This window comes from Haliotis rufescens, unplaced genomic scaffold, assembly GCF_023055435.1.
Source record: "Haliotis rufescens isolate VD_foot unplaced genomic scaffold, xgHalRufe1.0.p SCAF_1, whole genome shotgun sequence".
Taxonomy (NCBI): Eukaryota; Metazoa; Mollusca; class Gastropoda; order Lepetellida; family Haliotidae; genus Haliotis; species Haliotis rufescens.
Window position 1 is genome coordinate 9,133,284 of NW_025963779.1, and position 26,476 is coordinate 9,159,759.

At 37.6% G+C, this 26,476-nt stretch overlaps 1 protein-coding gene across 6 annotated transcripts in view; it reads left to right on the forward strand.

Moving 5' to 3' along the window:
• Window positions 1–26,476, forward strand: part of LOC124136673 (zwei Ig domain protein zig-8-like) — a 187,158-nt gene that overhangs the window by 156,545 nt on the left and 4,137 nt on the right. For 5 of the 6 annotated variants that reach the window (XM_048401856.1, XM_048401808.1, XM_048401904.1 and 2 more), the window contains 5 exons: window positions 4,770–4,966; window positions 19,497–19,716; window positions 21,303–21,323; window positions 23,043–23,333; window positions 24,725–24,733. In XM_048401856.1, the coding sequence (XP_048257813.1) occupies window positions 4,770–4,966; window positions 19,497–19,716; window positions 21,303–21,323; window positions 23,043–23,333; window positions 24,725–24,733 (738 nt within the window). The remainder of the gene's footprint in view (window positions 1–4,769; window positions 4,967–19,496; window positions 19,717–21,302; window positions 21,324–23,042; window positions 23,334–24,724; window positions 24,734–26,476) is intronic. The other variant, XM_046502649.2, reaches the window with a different exon arrangement.

A 26,476-nucleotide genomic window follows, 5' to 3' on the forward strand; every position in this document is an offset into this window, starting at 1 on the left:
GGTATGTAGGTACTCCCTCTGCCAGGAGCTAGTCATTACCTGGAGGGTATGTAGGTACTCCCTCTGCCAGGAGCTAGTCATTACATGGAGGGTATGTAGGTACTCCCTCTGCCAGGAGCTAGTCATTACATGGAGGGTATGTAGGTACTCTCTATGCCAGGAGCTAGTCATTACATGGACAGTATGTAGGTACTCCCTCTGCCAGGAGCTAATCATTACCTGGAGGGTATGTAGGTACTCTCTATGCCAGGAGCTAGTCATTACCTGGAGGGTATGTAGGTACTCCCTCTGCCAGGAGCTAGTCATTACCTGGAGGGTATGTAGGTACTCTCTATGCCAGGAGCTAGTCATTACACGGAGGGTCTGTAGGTTCTCCTTCTGCCAGGAGCTAGTCATTACATGGACAGTATGTAGGTACTCTCTATGCCAGGAGCTAGTCATTACATGGACAGTATGTAGGTTCTCCCTCTGCCAGGAGCTAGTCATTACCTGGAGGGTATGTAGGTACTCTCTATGCCAGGAGCTAGTCATTACCTGGAGGGTATGTAGGTTCTCCCTCTGCCAGGAGCTAGTCATTACATAGAGGGTACTTCCTCTGCCAGGAGCTAGTCATTACATAGAGGGTACTTCCTCTGCCAGGAGCTAGTCATTACCTGGAGGGTATGTAGGTACTCCCTCTGCCAGGAGCTAGTCATTACCTGGAGGGTATGTAGGTACTCTCTATGCCAGGAGCTAGTCATTACCTGGAGGGTATGTAGGTTCTCCCTCTGCCAGGAGCTAGTCATTACATAGAGGGTACTTCCTCTGCCAGGAGCTAGTCATTACATAGAGGGTACTTCCTCTGCCAGGAGCTAGTCATTACCTGGAGGGTATGTAGGTACTCCCTCTGCCAGGAGCTAGTCACTACATGGAGGGTATGTAGGTTCTCCCTCTACCAGGAGCTAGTCATTACACGGAGGGTATGTAGGTACTCCCTCTGCCAGGAGCTAGTCATTACACGGAGGGTATGTAGGTACTCCCTCTGCCAGGAGCTAGTCACTACACGGAGGGTATGTAGGTTCTCCCTCTACCAGGGGCTAGTCATTACACGGAGGGTATGTAGGTTCTCCCTCTGCCAGGAGCTAGTCATTACACTTCTCTCCATTGCAAGATATTTGTAATACTGATGTACCCTATGAGGTTTGACATGAGGTACTCTGTAAGGTATTATATGAGGTATTGTAGTAGGTAATTATTGGTCATATCCCACAGTCATTCAGGGTACCACAAATTTATGTGCAGAGCTGTATCCCTTTGGCATGCGAAAAAGATAGGGTAGGGGTTTTAAATACCAGATTCACCCTGATTATGTGTCTTGTCAGCACCTTACCTGTGTTCTTGAGTTTCACCAAAGTTGTAGACATCAAAGATATTTATCAATTTAGGCTTCCCTCACACATCAAGCTGATACTATGATACAACTTAAAATGCTATTCAAATCAGTAAACCCAACTCACTCACTTTATGACCCTATCACAAAAATATTATTTTTTGTTTTACATAATCTAATAATCTCGTCACAAAACCCACAAGATCTCACCAAGGATATGCATGAGTTATTGGGAACATTATTTAATCACAATCACTCAGTATTTTGTCACTATTTGAATGCAGAGTTGCATCCCTTGGTTGTGCCAGGATATGTTGATTGGATTCAATGCCATACATATGTTTATGATCTCACCAAGTTGATAAATCATCTTCAGCACAATATACCTCAACTCATGATTTGTTGTGTCAGTACCTACAGATGAAGGTAATCATTCTGTCTGTTTCCATCTTTCTTTCCTTTTTTAATTACACCATATGCTTACATGAGTGCCCTTACCAAGGATAGATCACTACATAGAAACCTGATATTTTATCATTAAACACACAAAATGTCACCAGATTTCAAGTCTTATCAAAATCTCACCAAGGTCTTACCAAGGTCTTACCAAGGTCTTATCAAGATCATATCAAGATCATATCAAGATCATATCACAATTGCGTGGATCGATGCTCATGATATCAAACACTGGATTGTCCAGACAAGACTCAATTATTTACAGACCATCGTCATATAGCTGGAATATTGCAGTGTTAAACAACTAACTAACAAACAATCTTACCAAGATCTCACCAAAGACTCACCATGGTCTTATCATGGTCTTATCATGGGTTACATGATGCTGTGATATATGACAACTTCTGAACAGTGCTACTACATATAAATGCCATAGCTTTTACACTGCACCAAATGTCCCCACATCCCAGACAGAAGAGAGTGGTGTCCTGATAACAATCATGTTGTTCCTGCCGCTGTTTACTCTGCCCCCTCCCCCCACCACCCATTACTCCTCAGTTCAGTGAGAGCCTCATGGCGGAGTACATCACGAGAACTATTTGCTGCTCCAACTTTGTTTTCTTAGTATATATGTAAACGCAACATAACAAAATGGGGCAGATTTTACTTTCAAATAACACAAAATCATTGTCCCATGTTTAAAAGCATTTAGCACATGTTAACAGTTATCACCTAAAACTGAAGAAGTTTTTTAGTAAAACATCACTTTTGACAAAAAGAAGTTTAAGGTTTTTTCCAAGTTGTTAATGGGAATACTGAAGCGTCTCAATCCTAGCTCCAAGCTCACGTTCTCAGTGAGATTCCCCAGTTTCTGTTACAAATGTTTGTGAAACAGTGTTCGGTTTAAATACAAACAAAGCTGTATTTTTCACAATAGAAATCTCTTTAAGGTTTGTGCAAGTTCTTACCTTTGAGTGGGATTTGTTTATGCTGTAGGACTGCCTCAGTGATTTCTAGCTGTCAGTCAGATCAGCAGTGGGCAAATCAGTGTAAGCTTCTGTCTCCATTTCACACTTACTTTAACAACATGGGGATCCTGTTTTAACATGAGGAATTTTATGGAGATCGATGTGGTGAGTTACAGCATGACTCACAGTTCTAGGTTTGCAAATATATTGATTCAGAGTTGAAATAAAAAGAAAAAAATCATTAGAAGAAAGGGCCTTTGACAATTTTTAATAATTTTTTCATCTTAGAATATTTTTGACATATCAGGATATTCTGTATCATATATAGCTGAGAACTATCATTTCACTTTTTTACTTTTTTCAATTGTTTTGATGAAGAAGGCAGTAGCTGATTGTACACACTTTATTTCGTAAGTTGGGTTCAGTACCTTAAACAGTACTTCCGTCATATCACAGCAAGTCAGATTAAAGTGGAAAGAAATCCTAATGTGATGCAGCTGTTAGAAATTTACCACTATGCTGAAACCCTAAGTCATGTATGGTGCAGACAAACCAAGAATCATTATCAGGGATTTGAACTCAAGATCATTGGATAACCCACCCAAGGGACGCAACCCTGCAAAGTGAATTGCAGCAACTGCAGACAGAGCCAACCGTGCCCCTTGGATTAATTAGAAGTAATTATGAAGTATATGTATTGGTTCTCCATGTTGGAGTAGATACTGCCTTAAAGTCCATGCACAAGCACATTACATAGCTTGTTCCATGACAAGCAACAATAAGCCTGGGTCAGGGCTGAACTTCAATGGTAATTGTGTGCATGCAACACATGAATACAGAACTCCAAACCGAAGTCTTTCATAGCCAAAAAGAAAGGCATGCATCTGCAATAATCTTTTTAAGCAATATTTCAAGGCTACTTGAATGACCTTCCACGAAACAGTCTTTGTCATAACTTGCGTTGTTTAACACAGACTTAAAAAGCCATAGCAACTAATATTGCTTTGTGGCCCCAAGCTCTAAACAGCACAAAGTGGACAGTGAAAGTGCATGGATATCAGGACAGAGGTTTTTATGTTTTTGCCGGTGTGCTGTCCAATTGGGTATTCCTATGTGGCAAATCAGTTTGTGTCTCCCTAAGGGGCATGTTTGTTGCTGTGATATCTATAGAACTACTGACTACATCAGACACCCTTTCACTCTGACTTTAGTAATACAGTAAACTATGTTTATTACGAACACGCTTATACCAAATTGACGGATGTAACAAACTATATTTTGGTCCCAGCCATTTGTTATATATACAGCGAACTTGTCTTGTGGTCCCGTGTGTACTCTGAATGACAATGTTTATGTTTATTATGAATATGAACTGTTAATCTCTGCGCTGCTCACGTGTCACCATGCGAGGCTGTTCAAAGAGGCAATAAATAATTGAAGACTCTTGTGTCTGTATGTCAGTGAAACTATCACTAATATATGGAAAATCTCGCTCAAGTGTCTTTTGATATCAACTATATCAAGCTTCTGATTTTTTTACTTTTATCAACAAGTGTTTCTATAGTTGATATCAAAAGACACAAGGGTGAGATTCCATTTATCATCCAACATCATTCTCCCAACTTTTTCAGTTTGTAGACAGTAATAAGCAGTGTCTTTAGTGTAAAAAGTACTACTGACAGCTTCAGTAGCAGAGCCATTAGTGATGTCATTTGATTGTGACGTCATGGTAACCAATGACGTAACAATGGTCTACAAAGAATTGTGATTCAATTTCATTGCAGTGATATTTACAATATCTGTAGATACTTACAATGAACTACGGTTATAAAGAACAGAAATTTGTGGTCCCTTTGAGTTCATTATAACCATACTTTACTGTACAAAGTGCTTGTTTCTATCCCCTACTTTATAAACTTGTAACAATTTCCTCTTTTTCATCAATCAATTTTAGTTTATTTCCTATTTTGTTCCAGAACAAAACAAGAAGCATGTTCCCCAGCGTCACCGGCACAAGTACGAGCACAGGGAACCGGAGTACATTGGACCGATGTACAAGCGCCCTCCCCTCAAGGATTCCGTGTATGTGACCCCCAACCAGACGACTGTGAATGTCCGGATGGGGCACACGGCACATCTACCCTGTGTGGTGCAGCACCTGGGCACGAAACAGGTATGTTGTGCCATCAGTGAGCATCAGTTAAAGACGCACTCATCGTGGACAGCTTCGGCTGCATCAATGCAATGAATTCTCAAGCTATGCGTCAACACTTTACTTTTTCCATTAGCTCATGTTAGTAGTAGTTCAAAGTGACAGCGCTTGCTTACTAATGATATAAGCAATGTTCTTTTTGCAAACAGAGAACAAGTTAGACATTCTGAACCCAGACTCTTAACAAACACAATTTTGAGTGTATATATAAACCTGAAAATGTTAAGCAGTAATACTTCATTAGTTTCATATGTCCTACAAGTCAATGTAACTTTTGGAAACTCTACATATTGACCTCATTTCCGCAAATGTCTAAATAACACCAATACCTGACGAATAGTTGGTAAGAGAACACTGTCTGTGTTTCTCAAGGTAGTAAGGTCGTATCATATGTCAGGAAACAGGGAAAACAATTGAAAGGGTGTAAATAAATTTTCTGTGGAACTGTTACAATTATAAAATGTCAACGCCAGAGAATAACCAGTTTCGATTATCTGACAAAATGGATTAGATCGAGTTGAGTGTAAAAGGCAAAACAGCAGTGAAAATGATAGGAACGGCGATCACTGAAAATCAGTGATGACACCAGGTGTTTCATATCAAAATAATTTTAAAGATGCTTGTTTTCACATCTTAAAACAGGACATGTAACTTTTCATTAATTGTTCCTGAATTATATGGTTGCAACAACACAAGTTTAATTAAATTTTACAGCAACTCATGTCAATCATCTAGATGTCCTTTTTCTCACTTTGCAAGAGTAGTATTGATTTGGGGCATGTGGATGGCGCCAATGACAGGGAAGCTGTGCTGCGTTTGTTTGATAGAGATTGACCTCTGTTATAATATTAATCTGTAGTATCAATTTCCTTAAAAAGCCTATATCATATTGTCCATTTAAACATATCTCCATCATTAAAATGCCTATAGTTTTAGTACACACATATTTTCCCAATGGTACACTGTTCCTCATTAAGAACACCTATGGTACACCCACACTCATTAAGAACACCTATGGTACACCAATCATCATTAAGAACACCTATGGTACACCCTCCCTCATTAAAATGCCTGGGGTACACTAGTACACTCTCCCTCATTAAAATGCCTGTAGTACACCCTCCCTCATTAAGAACACCATGGTACACCCTCCCTCATTAAAATGCCTGTAGTACACCCTCCCTCATTAAGAACACCATGGTACACCCTCCCTCATTAAGAACACCATGGTACACTCTCCCTCATTAAAATGCCTGTAGTACACCCTCCCTCATTAAGAAAACCTATGGTACACCCTCCCTCATTAAGAACACCTATGGTACACTCACCCTCATTAAGAACACCATGGTACACCCTCCCTCATTAAGAACACCTATGGTACACTCACCCTCATTATGAACACCTATGGTACAACCTCCCTCATTAAGAACACTTATGGTACACCAATCATCATTAAGAACACCTATGGTACACTCACCCTCTTTAAGAACACCTTTGGTACACCCTCCCTCATTAAGAACACCTATGGTACAACCTCCCTCATTAAGAACACCAGTGCTACACATTCTCTCATTAGTCGCATGAGGCTGTCCTATGTGGCATTTCACTGATAATGGTTCTCCATCTGAGGTCAGTTCTCACTGAAACAGAAATGATTATATGAAGTCTTCACTCCCTGGTATGTACTTAATTTGCCTAATAAGGACACGATCAATCTGTCTAGACTTTGATGTTAGAGCTGAGGAACTTACTACTGTACACATAATGTATTTGAACTTAGCACTGTGTTTACATGCAATGGCATACCAAGTGGGAAGTGACTTCTCAGTCAAGAAAAACCTGTGAAAATGCAGTTGTGGGTATACTTATTTACACAGCTGTGACTTAGAAGCTTGTTGACTTTGGGAGCTCACTTCAAACAACATTATTTGCATATGTTGTGTGTATATGTATATGAGCATCTGAAAAACAAATTCATACAGCATCATGAAGCACTGATAGACTGACCTGTGTGTGGCAAATCACTTAGGCCAAGTAGCAGGAGCATGTGTGGTGGCCCTGCGGTTATTGCATGTTCGCTGTACAGGATTGAGTGTACAGGAGACCTGGGCAATCTGGGTGTGATTCCCAATGTAGCAGGGCGTGGAGTCGTCCTACAGATGACATCCTTACCTTGTCAGCTTGCTGACGGGGTTAACCTCTTTGGTCATGTGGACAAGGCGTCCGACCTATGGTCAGAAGGTCCGTGGTTCGAATCCCATCACGGGACTCGGAAATTTTATGGCTGCTACATTGGCGCCCAACGTGGGGCTGAGCACGTTCATATTAAATTTGAGTAAAATAAGCCTCAGTACCCTACTATGCGTCCCGGGACGTGCCTTCTGTTGACGGGGGAGTCTGTAGCAGGGCGTGGAGTCATCCCACAGTTGACATCCTTACCTTGTCAGCTTGCTGACGGGGTTCACCTCTTTGGTCATGTGGACAAGGCGTCCAACCTTGGATCAGAAGGTCCGTGGTTCAAATCCCATCACAGGACTTGATGGCCATTTTATGGCCGCTACACCAACATGGGCACATTTGTGACTTCATGTAACCTGTGATTCAAGCCCCCAACTCACACATGTCTTTAAAACAGTCAAGGTCTATGGAGAAATGTAGTGTATATGTTACTCTGAATAATGTGAATTCTCTTACAATTTCATGGCATTTGCCATTGGCGCTTAGCTAGAATATGTCAGTCCTCATCATATGTAATCACCATAGACTTGTGAGAAGGGCCATGAAAGTAACAAAGGGAGAAACAGTCATTTTGAAGCCAGCTTTCATTGTATTGTTTTAATGTCTTATTTCTTTGCAATGACCAATTTTCATGAATTACCATATGCAGAATTTCCCTGTAGACCAAACTGTGAGAAATCTTTTCCAACAACCAAGTTTAGCGTTTGGCTGAAGAAATGTTTTTGATGTTTATGACTTTGTCTATGTTTCACCTTGTATGAAACTAATGATATTATGAAGACATTCATGACCTTGTATTCTGAGAAAGGATCCGTGTGTCGTCATACAGTAAAAGGTTTACAAGCGATATGTATTCGGAACAGTTTCATGTTTGTCTTTAAAAGGAATTATTTGTATGAAACTTTGTTCTGTTAATTACAACTTCCTGTAAATATTCCTGTAAATTTTGTTTCTGAAATATCTTGTTTCATTAACCACTTAAATCTTTAAGCTGATGAACTTTTTTCTTAATCTAAGGGAAATGTATGCCTTTGGTCAAGTGGTCTTAAAAATAGACAAGAGGCATTAGTTTACCTGGTTTTTGAGGTATGCATATAATTATCTGGTTAAATCAGTCAAATAATGACATCATAAAATATCCCGGCTTTGAAGTTGGGAGAAACGACATCTTCCGTACTGTAAGCCAAATGATTTATAACCACATATTAATTTTCCCCGACCCCATCCATCATGGGTTTCTTTAACCATTTAATCATCTTGCTATAAATCCTGAAGAGTTGCAAACCAAAATTCCTATAGGCATATCCATCATAATTTCATGAAGGTATATTTCAACTCCCCCAAAACAAGCTGGTCATTTTTCAACCAGTCATCACGTTTTTGTCATTAAGTCAATTAGTTGGTCGTTCTCGTTCACATCATGCACCTTCCTCGTTCCCGACTGAATTTGGCCCACCCTGCAATTAACAAGCAATGAATGAGGAAACCTGACAGACCTCCCTTTCATCTTTGCCTCTTTGACAGCAAGGAACATCTCCATGGTAGATATATGTACAACAAAGCAGGGTTAACTATTGATCATTCATATATAAAAGTAGATAATTGTGTCATTATATTCCTTGTGAAGTACAAAATTTACTCTAAATATCAACTATGTTGCAGAAAGCTGTGTCTTTCATAAGGAATTATATACATGATTGATGATCATTACAAATCCTTAAATAAGCAGTTCATAGAGCATTTGTTTACTGGATGTGAAACAGTGACACATAACGTGATAGCAAGAGTGATTGATAGGACAGTAGAATTTTCTAGAAGCTAGAAATAAATACATTGGATAATTGAGATGATGATGATGATGATTGAGTTGCAACAGGCAGTAAACTCATTGGAGATTCTGTCTGTCTGTCTGTCTGTCTGTCTGTGTGCTGTGCTGTGCTGTGCTGTGCTGTGCTGTGCTGTGCTGTTTTAGCAGTGTTAATAACTCTTCTTATTGTAATGTTGCATGGACCCGGCCTTGCAAGTTCAAGAACTTCATGCTTGGTCAGCTTCTCATCTTCCTAGTCAATATTATATTTATCAATCATAAAACAGTAGGTGGACCCTTCGGGCAGATCTCCATTTACCAAGACCTGATATGATTTTATTCTCTTTTCTTTATACTGTAAACCAGACCATTAGACACTGACTTTAAGAAACCCATTAATCAGACAATAAACAATTCAAAACCAACCCCCCTTAACCACCAAATATTGATACCTTTACCAATAACCACGTGACCAATATATTTCAGCATCATAAATAAAGCTCTGAAATGCAAAAGGCTAATGTTACTACCACAATGACTTTTATACGAGTACTTCATTCTTACTGCAAATAAATTCTTTGATATGAAAGCATATGAGGACTCCATGAAATCATATGAAACCTTGATAAAAGAACTAAAATATTTATGTGAGCAAGGACTTAGGCTTCTGGCATGCTCCAGTGTTGAAAGAGTGAAGCTATAATCCTGGTTGATGGTAATTACACTCTATGTGTCAGCCTTTACTTCCTCCTGTCACATATTGCTCAATCCATTACTAGTATTGATGCTTGCATATACTCATGTCTAAGGTGTGTTTGAACATTTCTATGTGTGTGACCTGTGACAAACAGTTGTTATGAAAGTCATAAAATATTAAATACATAAGTAGATTTGTAGTTTGCAGTCTTTGCATGACAGGTTTTGAATAGGGGACTGAGTATAAGATGAGGTTATCGGGTGTAAAGGCTATAGAAAGTTAATTTTGTCACCTATTCACATGAGTGCAAGTCTAGGTTCCTTACAGTGCTCTACATGAATAGTCATGAAAGAGTGTTTGTTTACAGTCGCACTCAGCAATATTCCAACTTTATGATGTCGGTCTGTAAATAATCGAGTCTGGACCAGACAATCCAGTGATTGATATCATGAGCATCATTCTGTACAATTTGTATATGAGTGAGCGAGTGAGTTGGGTTTAACGCCGTTTTTAACAGTATTCCAGTTATATCATGGCGTGTCAGCTTAATGTGGGAGGAAAGCCTGAAGTGATGCAGGTCTCAGACGTTTACCACTTCGATGAAACCCACGAGCACGGATATGGTGCTGACAAACCTAGAAACATAATCGGGGCGAACCGGGATTCAAACCCACAATCATAGGTTTCTGGCGTGCCCAAGGAATGCAACTCTGCACAGCAAATCACGGTGCCTTAGACGACTGGGCCACCCGTGCCCCCTTGTATATGATGAATTGCATCAACAAAGTCAGAGAGCCTGACCACATGATCACATTAGTCAGCAATGATCACCAATTCTAACCAGGATCTTCACAAGGGTTTGGAAAGAATGAGTGAGTGAGTGAGTAAGTTGTGTTTAATGCTGCTTTGAACAGTAGATTTCAGTTATATCTCAGCATGTCAACATTATGCGGAAAGAAATCCAGAAGTGATGTTAAAAAAAACCTAGAATCACAATCAAGGCAAATTGGAGATTCAAACTCACAATCATAGGATTCTGGCACATCTAAGGGACTCAACTCTACCGTATGAAACCACGTCAGTCACCCCATCTACTGATGCAGATGTGTGAGGATGGGTTGGTTAATGATGTGAAAGATAAAATGATAAGTAGATCTGTGTACAGAAGCTGACAGGTATTGATGGACAGGTTTGTAGCACAGGGCGTTCACAGGCACAGCCCATGGGTCAGGACCCATTCTTTCGGAAGACAAATGTCGATCTGGATATCGATATGTGTAGACCATGAAAGTTAATGCTTTAGGCAGGCAAGTGGCTGAAGCAGAAGCTATTACTATCATACAGCATAAAAACACACACACACACACACACACACTTTCTCTCTCTCTCTCACATGCTCTCACACACTCACTCACTCACTCACTCACACACACACACACACACACACACACACACACACACACACACACACACACACACACACTTACTGTGAATATATCTGAACCTATGGACCTCTTTAAAAGCTGGATCAGACCTTGGTATTTTTCTGTATTGATTGGCAGGATACCAAAATAATTCTGATCACCAGATTCACACTTCCCCCTTCATTACGCCATCAAGTGTGTTTGATTTACAAGACTCTTTCAGATCTCTACCCTGACCCATACAATGTTAATGACTTTCTGAACATTTTACTGACAAAAGATATAATCCTGACGTGTAGGTTTGGTATATATAATATTAAACCTCCGACAAAGCTAGCATAATAACGAGTGAAATGCCATCAGAACAAAACTTCAACATTTTTTGGTTTTGAAAGGTTTAAAAGTGATTAGTTCAACACAGTTGTTTGTCATTCAAAGGATGACATTTCTTTGAGCAGTTAAAAGAGCAGACCCTTGAAGATCTGGGGTAGAATAGGTCTTCAGCAACCCATGCTTGTTGTAAAAGGCAACTATGCTTGTAGTTAGAGACGACTAATGGGATTAGTCAGGCTCCCTGACATGGTTGATGCATGTCATCGTATCCCATTTGCCCGGATCTATGTTCATGATGTCATTCCCTGGATTGTCTGGTCCAGACTTGATTATTTACAGACTGCCGTCATAAAGCTGGAATATTGCTGAGTGAGTTAAACAACAAACAAAAAATTTAAAAAGCAAGTTAGTGTCTTGAGATTTTGCCTGTTTTGTTGTTTATTTCATTGTTTTGTTTCAACGTAGTCAGCACAGAGCTCTGATACAGCGTGTAACATTGACGCCAGATTGTCCAAGAGGAAAATTGAAAAGATTCTTTCTAGAAATCATTTTCCGTGTGTACAATAGGTAAATGTAATAGACTGTAGCATCAACTACGGAAATCACCTTGAATGGCTGATAGACAACTTGTAGCGACGTTATTGATTTGTCTGATGTTTCCAAAAATGGTTCCATGCAAGGGATTCAACATAATAAGGTTATAAATTGATATAGCATTCTTTAGACCACTTCACTGTGGGGTATCTGTAACATAATCTGTTGCAAACAGGGATAGAGTGAAATTGTACAGAAATGAGGGACACTCTGTAATGGAAAACATGTGGGATTTATGTAATTGAAATAACCAAAAGTGGTGCTGTCCTTTTGTAAGTAAAATATCAATCTCATGGAGAAGGGATTTGTACAAACACAAATTTAAGTTCTCTTTTGGCAACATTCCAAACCAATATCAGCCTCAGAAAGCTCTAAGGTTTGCATGGTTTTTTTTCTGTTGGACATCAAGGATTGACAGTCTTTCTCTGCATCTGTATTTTAATCAGCTGGTTTATGGAAATTAAACAAAAAGGATAATTGTCAACAAAAGAATTAAGTCACTCACTCACTCACTCACTCACTCACTCACTCACTTATATGCTAGTACATGCTAGTACATGTTTGTTTGATGTTTAATGCTTCCCTTAGCACTAATCCAGCTATATGACAGCAGTCTGTAAATAATTGAGTCCCGACCATACCATCAAGTGATTGACATCATGAACATTCATCTATGCAATCAGGATATAATGACATGTTTCACCCAAGTCAGTGAGCCTTACCACCGATCCCCTTGGTTGCCTCTGACAACAAGCATTTGATCTATTGCTGTAAACCTATTCTAACCCCATGTCTTCTTGATGATGCTAGTAAATAGCCATCAAGAACAAGCACAATCATTTCAAAAAACTAATTAACATTAGCACTCAGAGCTTAGTCATATAATGCATTTCGGAGAGATCATCTTATATCTTTATAGCGCTTAACAAATAAAACACACAATAAATCACTCTTCAGAACTTTTGCTACACAACTGTTAACACCCAAAATTGATAGTCGAGCTGTTCAGTTCATCTGAATCTTCATATGAAGATATCTGGATTGATGAAAGAGAGTGGTGCACTAATATCAATACCTTCTTGCCCTCTGATGCCAAATTAGTCAATGGACAGTTGTTTTTCGCCTCAATATCCAAGGTGTCTGGAGAGTTAAGAATGGCCACTTACATCTACTTCAAATAGAAAGGGATAATAAAGTTTCCACGCACACATGCGGAATAGCACTACCAACATATGTTTTTATGTACAACCTCTGTTTGTCTAATGAGAAGGGTGAAAAAATTATTTCCGGGCCACCTCCGGACTGACAGAAGATGGCAGTGACCAGCTGGGATGGGAGCATCACCATGTGAATATGCACCACCGGTCTCAGTCTTGCCTACCAGGGAGCCACAGCTGATTGACCTCCAGCAACGATGAGCTTCACACATGGCTGCCCTAGTTGACACTTGTTAGCACCAGGAAGGACTGACTGATCTTCATTGAACCTGAATTTAGGAAATTGTTTTGATTGGGGAGACAGGGTTTCATGTTTGTTCATTATAGTCCTTCAATGTAAGGTACAGAATTAGGCCTTGGATTTGAGATGTTAAATAGAGGATTCATCACGAGTGTTTTTTTAATATGGGAAATATCAACCGAGTCTTAGTTAATCGGTATTTGCCTCGCCTGCCTTTGGCGAGGCAAATACCAATTAACAGGACGAGGTTGATATTTCCCATATTAAAAAACACGAGTGATGAATTCTATTTATCATTTTCACATTTTTGCTTCCAAATTAAGGAATAATTGCATTAAACATTAACATCAGCAACTTGTCGATATCTTACGTATAGATCGTGCGTAGTGATACATGTTTTCCATAGCCATGTAAACCAAAATAAACAATTCGCTGAGAAAAAAAGTTCCTCAGATTATTTTAAACAAAATACTTGAACAGACTTTTGCAGAATAATTGAAACTTTAATAACGGTAACAACAACGATTCTGTGTAATCTGATTATATCTCTGGTGTAACTTCACATCAAATCAAACCGCTCGCTCTTCCGGTTATCTAATTTGCATATCTAATTTGCATACTTATGTCATTGGGGTATGACATACATGTTTTTATGTCATAAGCTTATGTCATGGATAAATGCTTAAGTTAATTGATAAAAGACGATATTGAGAATGGGGGATAATTTGGAATGTCATGTGATGCAAACTTTTTGAGAATGGTTCTTTAAATATTTTGGGAGGAATATTATTTTGAAACTGTGTAAATTTAAAATTAGTGGGAAAGAGAAAATCATGTATTGATTGTTATCAATGTTTTCAAGAATGAGGACATGTAGTCTACTTAGATATTAAATAAAATTTTAGGCATTATTCTGATTGGACTTACTTCTATTGTTTAGGGTGCAGAAACTGAAGCAGTATTTATAACAACTCCTATTTCCATAAGAAATTAATAATCCTTGTGCAACTCTTGCTGATTCTCATAAAATAGACCTCACCTAACAAGAATACTAGCCACCTACCGGGTATATAATCTTGTGTGATCTCATCCACATCCTAACCTTATTTGATTCACAGCCATAGAATTAGTTAAGTAGAAATTCCAGACAATTAGATACAAGTACTGGACACCCCAAGACACTCTCCACAGATAATATGATTGTTTAACTGAACAGGAAATTAGTATCGACAATTCAGTGATAGACCACTAACCCAAAATGATGCAAATGCTGATCCAACAATACCCAACACAATCATTTTTTGTCAGATAATAAATCATTTATCATGTTGTAAAATCGTTTCAAGCATATGCCATTATCAACTATTATTGTTTTTGTTTTTTCCCTGGTCCATTGAAAGGTAGGGCGCACCACCGTCAATATAGACTAATACTTAGTCTGTGGAAACATTTCTTTACAATGATTGTAATTTCCTCCTGATTTGGAAACTTTCTTCCTCTGATGTTTTCATATGGGAATCAAGGAATCTAGACTTGGTTTAGTTTGTCTTGCCTCGGCTTTCGGTAAAACATATTTACAAAAATATGAATTCCACATTCATGCTGCAGACAGAACTATTGGCTACATACAATATAAAGTCTACACGTCTTGTGCAGTCACCAGTCATGAAATGAATAATCTCAAAATCACCAGGGCTTGCCCTAAGAAACTGACCTATTCTATTAGTGTTTTACAATTAATATTTTTTTTTTTTCCCTCAGTCATTATCACTTGAGATAACTGGTCTTCGTATTTCAGTGGTATTATTAAAAGGGATATAATATAACTGAAACATGGTCTATTTAGTATCATATGAAAAAGGATAAGAATCATCCAATCTGAACTTTCTTAATAGATTTTTAAAATATTATTTATGTATTTCCCTGGTATTTTCTCTCAGTCATTATCATTTAGATAACTGATATCTTATTAGCTATCATAGACATTTATATGATCATATTGCAGTGACATTATTAACAAGGGATATATATCTGATATTTTATGTATTTAATGGCATAAAAAATGTTGAAAGTTGTAAATGAAACTAATTGTTTTCATCCACACCTGTTTTAGTATTCTTGTGGCAGAAATAGAAGTAAACCTATCTGACCCAGTTCATTGTCTTTTCTCAACACCTATTAGGCTCGTCATGGCCTGGGGAGAACAGTTTTTCCTTCTGAATTAGTTAAGTTTGAACTGATGCGCGACTTGATCCGATGTATTAACCAATCTATGTCTGTTTCCTCACTCTTGCAGCTTCTCTCATCTCGACATGTGTCCCCCAATTCCTTTACCATCAAAACAAACAGGAAGAGGGTGCATCTGTTGATTCTTTTTATGGCTAGAAAAAGTTAATTTGGGAGTCACTGAGAGCCAAAATGAATAATTTGAAGTATTCTTGTGAAGACCCACTTTCTCCAGATACAAGATACAAGACTGTACGGTATATCGCTGTGTATAAGGCGACCCCACGTATAAGACAACCCCCCTGTACACGCCTTCGAAATCGACCCAAAATCCTATACTCCGTGTATAAGGTGACCTGGAATGAAACACATCACAAGTGCGCGCACAAACCTTATATATGCAATAAAAATATGTTTATCTTTTCTACAATGACTGGTCGCGTGTGTAACTCCAGCACATGTCGCCATTTTGTATTCACACGGTGCGACACCAAATTGGTGCCCATAAAATAAAATTCATTTATGAAGTAATAAAATAAGAACATATTGCACAAACATTCCAAGAAGAAACAGTGACAATATTCTATAAACTATATAAACAGATACATAACGAGTCAGGATAAACACACAAAGTATTAATACAAAATATTACGTTAAGACCTTGGTCCATCTGTTATACATACTTTAGGTTCATTTGAAGTTGTATACATGATAGCAGAGAATTTCTATGTTACTTGGTTCACTATTTTAAAAAAGTAGACTAAATATTTCTGTGATGTTAAGGCATTCAAAATAATGATGTTTTAGAGAAAGGGAACTGAACAGATGTCTTCATTTGATGTTTCTTGTAAATCATGTGTTTTAGTCCATACACATGTAGATACATTTAATATTTATTTTAAAAGGGCATTGATACATGATTTCAGACATTTGTGAATTGTACTTCAGAAGTTGAAGTTCTCCGATAGAGAAGGAAATTCACATCTGGCAAATATACAAATGATTCTACCATAAATTTAGCAAACAGTATTAAAATAGATTTTAGTTTAATTGAAAATGTGCTTTTTGTAACATCTTTTTATTATAATGTTTATTAAACTTTCCTTTCCAGATTTTCTTTTCTAGGAGGTTGTGGTGGGTGGGGAATATTATGATGAATTTGGTATTTTGCCTACAGACTCTTGGCATATTAACCATGAAAGTCTGTAAACCCTTAAAACATCTGAATTCTTTCATGGTAAATAATTACAATTGCCTTGTGGTAAATTATTTAAAACTTTGCTCATTTGTTTTGCAATACTTGTAACATATTTCTTAAAACATATTTCCGATATTTGGCATGAATATTGTCGTAGATGCGTACTTTCAAACCTTGCTGCACTGTGTTTAGTACCAATGGTCCACATCCAACATATTTCAAATAGTGTTTTTTTCTTATATCCAATCAGAAACAGGTTGCAGATGTATCAGCTAGCCTTGCATGATAAATTCTCCAATAAAACATTTCTCATCTACCATCAGTCATCTGTGAACAATATGGCCACCACATCCTCTCTGATTGAAGGTTTCGTTATTGCTGTCAGTGTGGTGTGAAAATGGGCCAAGAAATGGTTTTAGGATCCATTAACATCATTCCTCATATAAGTGAGCTGTGAAGAGTTAGGAATGAGCCCGAGGAGCCGAACCTCTTTAATTAACTTAATCATCCCGTTTATCCCCATCCCCACTTCTCTCCAGCTTCTAACAGCTGAACATCATATTCCAGTGGGGAAAATAATCCTAGCATGACAACTCATCATTGAAATTGGGCTAATTTATCATGTTCTTCTCTCTTGTAAAGAATTCCAGATTTCCTCATCCAGAGCATCAAACAATGTACGCCTAATCATTTGGACCTTATCTTGAGGGGGTCAGTGTGCATATGTTGAAAAATAGGTTGATTAATCAGAACTAGTTGTAGTGATAGCATCATCAAACAGCTTATCATGTTGATCTTCGTATCACGTCTCTTAAATATATGTTTTTTAAAATGACGGTGATTAAATAGTGTTTTTGTGTCACTCATTAAACCTAATATTAAATCTGGCATAAATAATTTTAGAATAAATTTGTTTAAATATATTAATTTTCTACATTTAATAGGAACATTTATTTCTTTTGCCTTTTGCGTCTGGTGGAATCTCTTTCGTGAATGATTGAGGGTGCTTATTTGCTGGCCTTGAGGGATTTTTTGTTTATGGAATTTTGGGAAAATAATCCTATTCGGTAGGTAGGGGAAAAAGTTTAATGAGTGAGATATTTGTGATTATAAATTTAAATGTTATCGGAATATATGGCCATGTTTGCAGTGTTACTTGTACTTGAGTATACCACTTCTTACTTTATTCTATGGTCTTGCAGTCTAACCTATGGCGTGCACTCATTTTGTGGTCAATATGTAAGTTTGCTTTTGGGGAATAATAAATTAGTGCTTTCAGATTACAAGAATATATTTTGAGGGCCATGCACTGGAAGCTTAAAAGGTTCCTCCTTCTCACTAATTCCCCTGACTGTCAGGTATATCGCATTCATCCCTGAGGGATCCCGTACTGCCACATGGGCTATCAGGTTCAGGACTAATAGACAGGAGCAGGTGTCCTGCGGGTCAGGTTCTCACCACCTGGACTGCAGCGAAGGTTCAGGTAAACCATACCTGAAACCAAGCCTCTCTGCATGATTATTTTATCAATATCTCGCACCTAATGGTCAGGCTGTGGAGTTAGTCATGCTGATCCAATGTCAGGAAGAAAGTGTCAACCAATGTGATATGGATACAGTGTTATGTCATCAGTACCTGAAAAGCTAGACTTTGATATGAATTGCTAAAGGTTTGTGTTGTTTGCAAAGGATAAATTAGAACCGCTTTAGGCTCATGACTCCGGACACCACATGGTTGTCTAATGTCATGATCCGGAAACACTACCTTTTGGTGATCATACAGTGTGATCCAGAAACCCCACCTTCTTAGGGATCATATATAATAACTCAGAAACCCCACCTCCTTGGTGATCATATATAATAACTAAGAAACCCCACCATCTTGGTGATCATATATAATAACTCAGTAACCCCACCATCTTGGTGATCATATAGTGTGATCCAGAAACTCCACCATCTTGGTGATCATATAGTGGGATCCAGAAACCCCACCATCTTGGTGATCATATATGATAACACAGAAACCCCACCATCTTGGTGATCATATAGTGGGATCCAGAAACCCCTCCATCTTAGTGATCATATATAATAACTCAGAAACCCCACCTTCTTGGGGATCATATAGTGTGATCCAGATACTCCACCATCTTGGGGATCATATAGTGTGATCCAGAAACCCCACCTTCTTGATCATACAGAGTGATCTAGAAACAATCATTGTGGAAAAAAAAGTAGATTTATCTGCAAAGCAAGAAAAAGTTGTTTCTGCATTAATGAAGATTTATTGTTTCAAGATCAATGAAACTTTGAATGTGTAAAACATGTCCAATTGCACGTAATTACAGAGCTACCAGTCGGTGTGTTCCATCACATGTAGGGTCATGACTTGCCTTATCAGGATTCAGTTTCATGCTTCCATACAGTTTGAAAAAATAACTGAAATTCCATCCAACTCGCAATAAAAACTAGAATGTGTTGATGATTAGAATCATTCAAACATGGTGCCTTCCTTTGCAGGTGTCATGGTATCGACAGCATGAGGAGCACATCCTGACAATCGGTGACATGACGTGGGTGAGGAACTCCAACATCATCGTGGACTACCACGAATTCGACAACGACATCAGCCACTGGAACCTCAGTATCTCAAAAGCACAGCCTCAGGATGAAGGCACATACATCTGTGAAATTATTGATAAAAAGAAACAGGTACTTCACGTTCGACTTCGAGTGTTAGGTGAGTTGAAACAATGTGTTGGAAGTTATATGCTCGTCTCCCAGGGAAGAAAACTATCAGTCAGAAATACTGGACGGAGACACAACATGATCATTTCCATACATGGTTTATCTAGCTTCAGTTTGCATGATACTATTCATGCTTTAAGTAAATGTTTGTAATTATATTTGGTTTAAATGGTAGAGTGTCAGTGAGTATGGTTTTACGCCGCTTTTAGCAATATTCCAGCAATATCACGGAGGGGCACACCAGAAATGGGCTTCACACATTGTGCCCATGTCGGGAATCGAACCCGGGTCTTCGGCGTGACGAGCGAACGCTTTAACCACTAGGCTACCCGATCGCCCCTGTAAATGGTAGATACAATGGTAGATATCTATACCTTCAAAACCTTATTGTGTACTTCAGTCTCATCCCAATCAGATCTTTTATTCCAATACGTTCCTTCTCTGTGATAAGATCTGAGGACAACTTCCTGAGAGACCTATGACTGCCCAATCTAAATGAAGGACGTATGGTTCTTGAGCCAGATGTCAGCTGCCTAAAATCATTCAGTTTCATTTCTTTATCACCTCGATTCTGCAGTTTTGATTTCTACAAAAGAAAAACCCAGCAGAACACCAGTATTCTTTGAGGGAACTCCCTTCTGTTTGTAGTGCTACAGCACTCAGAAGTGACTATGTGTATTAAATGTCCACAACAATGTAATGCCAAGGCCTTATATCATCTACATTGGCAATAGTTGTTTTCAAGTTACAGAAATCAGATATGCTGGCCTGAATACTTTGCTGACTCATACCAAGAATTTAGAAGCTGCTGTTTAGCTGATTAGAAAATTCTCCTGACTCGACCTTTGGAGGTGTTCTCACATGTTCACAGAGAGATATCTTATATCGGAGTAAAATATCTAATTTCATTGAGATTATGTGTACTTTGAATTATTGTCTGTAATATATGATTTCTATTTGATCAGGATAATTTTAGTCAGTCAATACGGAAGTTTACCATCACAGCCATATAATTTTTGTACTTATATATAGGCAACTTGACAACCCTTTGTGTAATAACAACTAGTTTAAGCAATTTACCACACTGAATAAGCTGATACAATCACGTTGTCATTTCCCATAATATTCATAAAGGTTCATCAGCAGGTTATTTATGAAGATCCTACACAACAGATATATATTTAGTAGCAGTTTGGTATGCTATAATTGTTACAAGTCCGTTAAGATATACAGTAATACTGTAATAATTCATAAAGGTAATGGAAGTACAGATAAGGTTTATTGTCACTACCAATATTTAGGGTTCATGATTTGTTCTTTTCATGCCTGTTCATCCATGTTACATGAGGTTACAGATAACCAATTACAGTATAAATATAATGTTACTGTTCTTTTAGGTTAACAAAAATGTTGCAGATATGATAAGGAGATGCTTTTGTACATTCTAGGTTTATCATTTTAACTTATGATTTATTCAAGTTTCAGTTATAAATATTTTATAACCATATTATTTAGTTTTATGGACATGATAGATATTATTATTTGTGATGCTGATAGTATATTTTTATTTTATTTCAGATCCGCCAGATTATAAACCAGGTAAGCATGCCTTTATTGTTATAATTAATATAATTGTAATAAACTATCTAACTTATACATTGTATGTAGAATATTATACCTGATTTGATTATTATCGCCATTATTAATTATTATTGCTATGACAATTAAACCATGACCACCATGCTGTTTATTGTGAGTGAGTGAGTTGGGTTTAACGCCGCTTTGAACAGTATTCCAATAATATCATGGTGTCTCAGCTTAATGTGGGAGGAAAGCCTGAAGTGATGCAGATGTCAGACATTTACCACTTTGGTGAAAACCCACGAGCATGGGTATGGTGCTGACAAACATAATCAGAGGAAACAAAATTCGAACCCATGATCATAGGTTCTCGCACTGCACAGCAAACTGTCGTGCCTTAGCTTCCTGGGTTATTACTAACAATAACTTGAATAACTGCATACAAATTGATTCAAATAAATGAATACCGAAAAATACATTTGCTAAAAACAAATGGGTATAATTGACAGACTAACATGTAAGCATTATTAAAGTTTTTCAAGACTAGTTCTGTTAGTCTCTTGTTGGTAAAGGTCCTGCAGTTGTCACTCCAGGAAGGGGGGAGGTCGGGTAGCCTAGTGGTTAAAGCCTTCGCTCGTCACGCCGAAGACCCGAGTTCGATTCCCGACATGGGTACAATGTGTGAAGTCCATTTCTGGTGTCCCCCGCCGTGATATTGCTGGAATATTGCTAAAAGCGGCGTAAAATCAATTTCGCTCACTCCAGGAAGACTGGTTTATTGTCAGATTTGAGTCCACCGATGAAGGCTCTATACACCTCCACCACCACATTAACCAAAAGTTACAAAACTGTTTATCATAAGAAATCTCTGCTAAAAGAACAGTTGATTGTTTCATTCTGACTGTATCATGAACATGAACATGTGTTTATGAATCGAAAAGTGATGAAACCAGGTGTTCAAAAAGGTGAACAGATTTACCCCAGATGATACGATGAACATTGATGATGTATTATTAATTATCTTTTATATTGCTATAAGTAATGATTACTTTTACATAATTGTCTGTAATTACCATTAGGTCCACTCTGTTGGATAAAAAATCAAACTACATGGCCTGTTAAATATTTCTCACCTTAATTTCGTTGATTTTTTTGCTGTGTTTTATTTATTTATGCACTGTTAAAAGTGGATATTCTCACGATCATACCAAACTGAGAAAGACATGTTTTATAGACTGACTGCACTGCATTATTTAACTCTGGATGTCTGTTGAAACCTCCTGGACGCTCCCTGACATACCCAGAGATGTTAAATAGAACCCCTTTCCAAGCCTGTTCAAACCCTGTCATCAGAATATCATTGAAGGGGACTGTTTGAAAATTTGACTCAAGTTGTGAAAAATACACTTTCTCAAGAATGTTTTGATCCAGTGTCATGGTGACTATAGATTTAGTAGTTAATTATGTCATTATTACTGCAAGACAATGTCTCAGTTTCACACTTAGCACCAGTTACAACATCCAGACGTACAGTAGACATGGGTGGCGGATCAGAGGACTGTCTCCATATCTTGATTCTTGCTTAAAAACTCGGAATATACATTTTATGAATTTTTCAAAATGCATGATGTATAAGTTCACACAGCAACAGTTGCAGTGAGATTGCAATCTTAGTTTCCTTTTAGATAAATGTCTCAGGAATTAGATCATAACATTGTTTTGTATCTTTTGTTTCAGAAATTCAAATATATGGAAAAGAATATGTGGATTTAGGCGAGGAAGTGCGATTGATTTGTAATGCCACAGGAGGAGACTTGATCCCAGAGGACATTGATTGGTTTAAGGATGGGGATATTGTGGACTCCACGAGATTTCGAAATGTCATAATAACCAAATATCGGTCTCTCGAGGACCAAGCGCTAGTGAGTGAGTTAATTATCGACAGGAGTCGAGGAGAGGACTCGGGGACTTATATTTGTCGGAGTTCTGAAAATCTTATTGATAGCATGGAGGTTACGGTTCTTGTTGGTACGTATAGTGGAGTTTCCGTCTTTCTTATTTCTTAATAATAAAAGTTACGATAAAGTTCAGAATTAAATACTCAGAGAAAGTTTAAAGGAACACTTGCTGGCATTGTCAGTAAAACTCAGAGTGATATCAAATTCATAATGAAAATTTGAAGTATGATATATACCATAGTTCCTTTATGTGTGTAGCGTGAGTTGATAAATATGACCAAGCACTCAGTATATGTATCTAGTATTACATTATTTGTAAAGAACATTGGAACATATGTATTATTGCTGTCATTGGAATGTAAGCCTTCGTAATATCCACCATAAGTCAGGGCGGTAGAAATCATACCATCTGCTTTTGTAAGGGTTCCTGCTACAAAGAATTCATTTGCCAAATACTGAAAATGCCTATGTCTGGTAGATACTTCAAGAAACTTCTCCATGTATTCTCCTGTATTCTCCATACAATGTGATTTTTAAAAACTATATACATCTCACGCCCTGCCCTTAAATATATTGAAATGATTTTTGGATAATTTAATGTGAAATATAGAAGGCTGAGTCTCCATAGTTTTGCTATTGACTAAGGTTAATCTATTTTTTTTAAATGAGATGTCATTTTATTGTCACATCGGCTGCGGATATGTGCATTTTCCCCTGATTACAGACACCAGTGATGTTTCAGTATTCCGTCCATACTTGTAGTGTCACAGAAACTAGTTGTCAATGTAATGTGGATTTGAATTATCCCCATGTTACTCAGACATAGCACTTTTATACCTTATCATCCCAAACTGGCTGCCACAGGAGATTCGTTATAAGTAAATAGCACAACAAGGCTTTGCAGACAACTGTGACGTCATTGGTTACCATGACATCACAATCCAATGACATCACCAACATCTATGCAACTGAAGCTTGGTAGCGGTACCTTTCACACTCAAGACACTGGTTTTTACTGCCCACTCACTGAAAAAGTTGATTTTGAATGATTAAGAAGAATGATATTGATGAAAAAAAGAATCTAACCCTCATGTCGTCCAAGCTAATATTTGCAAGACTTGTTGATAAAAGTTAAAATATCCTCTCCAAGACTTGGATTTTTTATCTTTTATCAACTCGTCCTGATTTGCTATTGGAAGACATTCAGTGAGATTATCTATCTCTCATCATTTTGTGCAGAAAATGGCCTCCTCAAAAACTGAAGGCGATCTTCATGAATAATTTCAAAATTGTTAAGAAAATTTAACGCCCTGTTTGATAATGAGTACTCACTATTTTCTCAATTGATGCATTATCTGTACTTTTAATGACAGCAATACAGTTATAAATGATTTTGTTCCTTTAAATTTTTTGCTGAGTATACGTTCATTCTCTACTTCCTCCCTGCTTGTTGTCATGAAGAGCCCACCGGTAAGTGCTGTCATCTGCATGCTTCAGTCAGGCCACAACAAATTAATACACACCAAGAAACTCTGTAAAACTCTTTCAAATTTCAGAAGGTTGAATAATATCTAAAAAAGTCAAATTCAGAATTTCAAGATGTGACAAATGAGCTTGTGCCTGATTGATAGGCAATGCATGCCCACTCACTCTGAAGAACTTTCTCCATTCATCAAAGTTGGAATTTAACTGGTTTTATTTATCAATAAAAAATAAACAAATCTGATAAATCAGAGAATGCAGTGTTCCTTTCAGCTGCAATGTATTCCTTTGTCATGGAAAATATATCACGAGATTTCATCAATTTCAAGCGGGAATTTTTGTCATGTGTACGAGGTAATCTAACATTAAAGTAAACATCAAAACTGTGATGTAAATGATGAAGTATAGTACCTGTTTGCAAATAAATAATAAAAATTAACTGCATACTTATGAAATGCCCAACTCGACACAGGTGCATGCTCTAAGTGCATGGTATATTTTTCCTTGCTAATTGTCAGCTCCCATATATAAGAATTTCATAAGCTAAACATAGGTTATTATAAACTGATGTAAAAGAATTCAACAATAATATTACTAAACTTCACAGTGTTAATGATGTCTTTGAGAAACTGTGATAATTTGTCAATTTTGATGTATACCAATGTACCAGCTAACAGTTCCCTATACAGAATTCCCTATAAAGTCTTAAAAACTTCAAACCTTTTAGTATACTATGGTACTTGAAGCACACCTCCACAAGACAGGAATGAGCTATTGTCATGGCTTTTGTCCATCCATCAATTTCTTGGTTCTCTAATCTAGATGTATGTTAGCAGTGCACTTAAAAGTCTCCTACAAAAGAACTGGACATATCAATATCAATCATTACTTTCATGTGTTGAGTATGTTCTTGGTTTTAACCAAATTATACCAATGTTTGTGGGTTTCACCAGAGTGGTAGACATCTAAAACTTGCCTTACTCCCACATCAAACTGAAGGGTGTCATATTAATGCATTACCATTCAAAGCAGCGTTAAACCAAACTCAATCACTCACTCACAATAACAAAACTAGGGTTTCATTTTGAAACACAAGGTCACCAGGGCAGCATATTTCAGTTAAGAAATTTGTTTTTGTATACCAATTAACCTTATTTTTTGAAAGGATGTTACATTTTCTTACCGCCAAATTTGTTGCTTTGTGAAAATCAAAGGGGATCTAACAGAAACAGTGAATGTGAAATATGGAATGACACATTAATAATATATCTATATACCGAGAGAACATATATTATTTCTTAGATGAACGCTTTATTATCTTCAAAGGACATTGCTCTGATTTGTGCAAGGTAATAAATATGTTAGTATCATCATCAATACATTTGAATATATCAAAGCAGATCTTTATAGCTAGTAAGTGATGTCCTGATATGAGACAAAACACTAAACCTACAGCTCATTGTCATTCAAGTTGTAAATCCACCAAGTAAGGTGAGCTTCTCTACCTCCCCATATTGGACCAACAAATATTTCTTCGATTCGCCTCACATTCAGTCTGTCAAAACTGAAACTGTCACACTTATTCCTCATTTCATGTTTTGGAATTCATCCGGATTTGGTTAAAAAACTCTACTAATTTGTTGTGGCCAGCTACAAAATCTACATCAAGATAAAACTGTCATCTGTCAGAAAATGTGACTTAATTTGTATGAATATGTCATCTTTTATTGA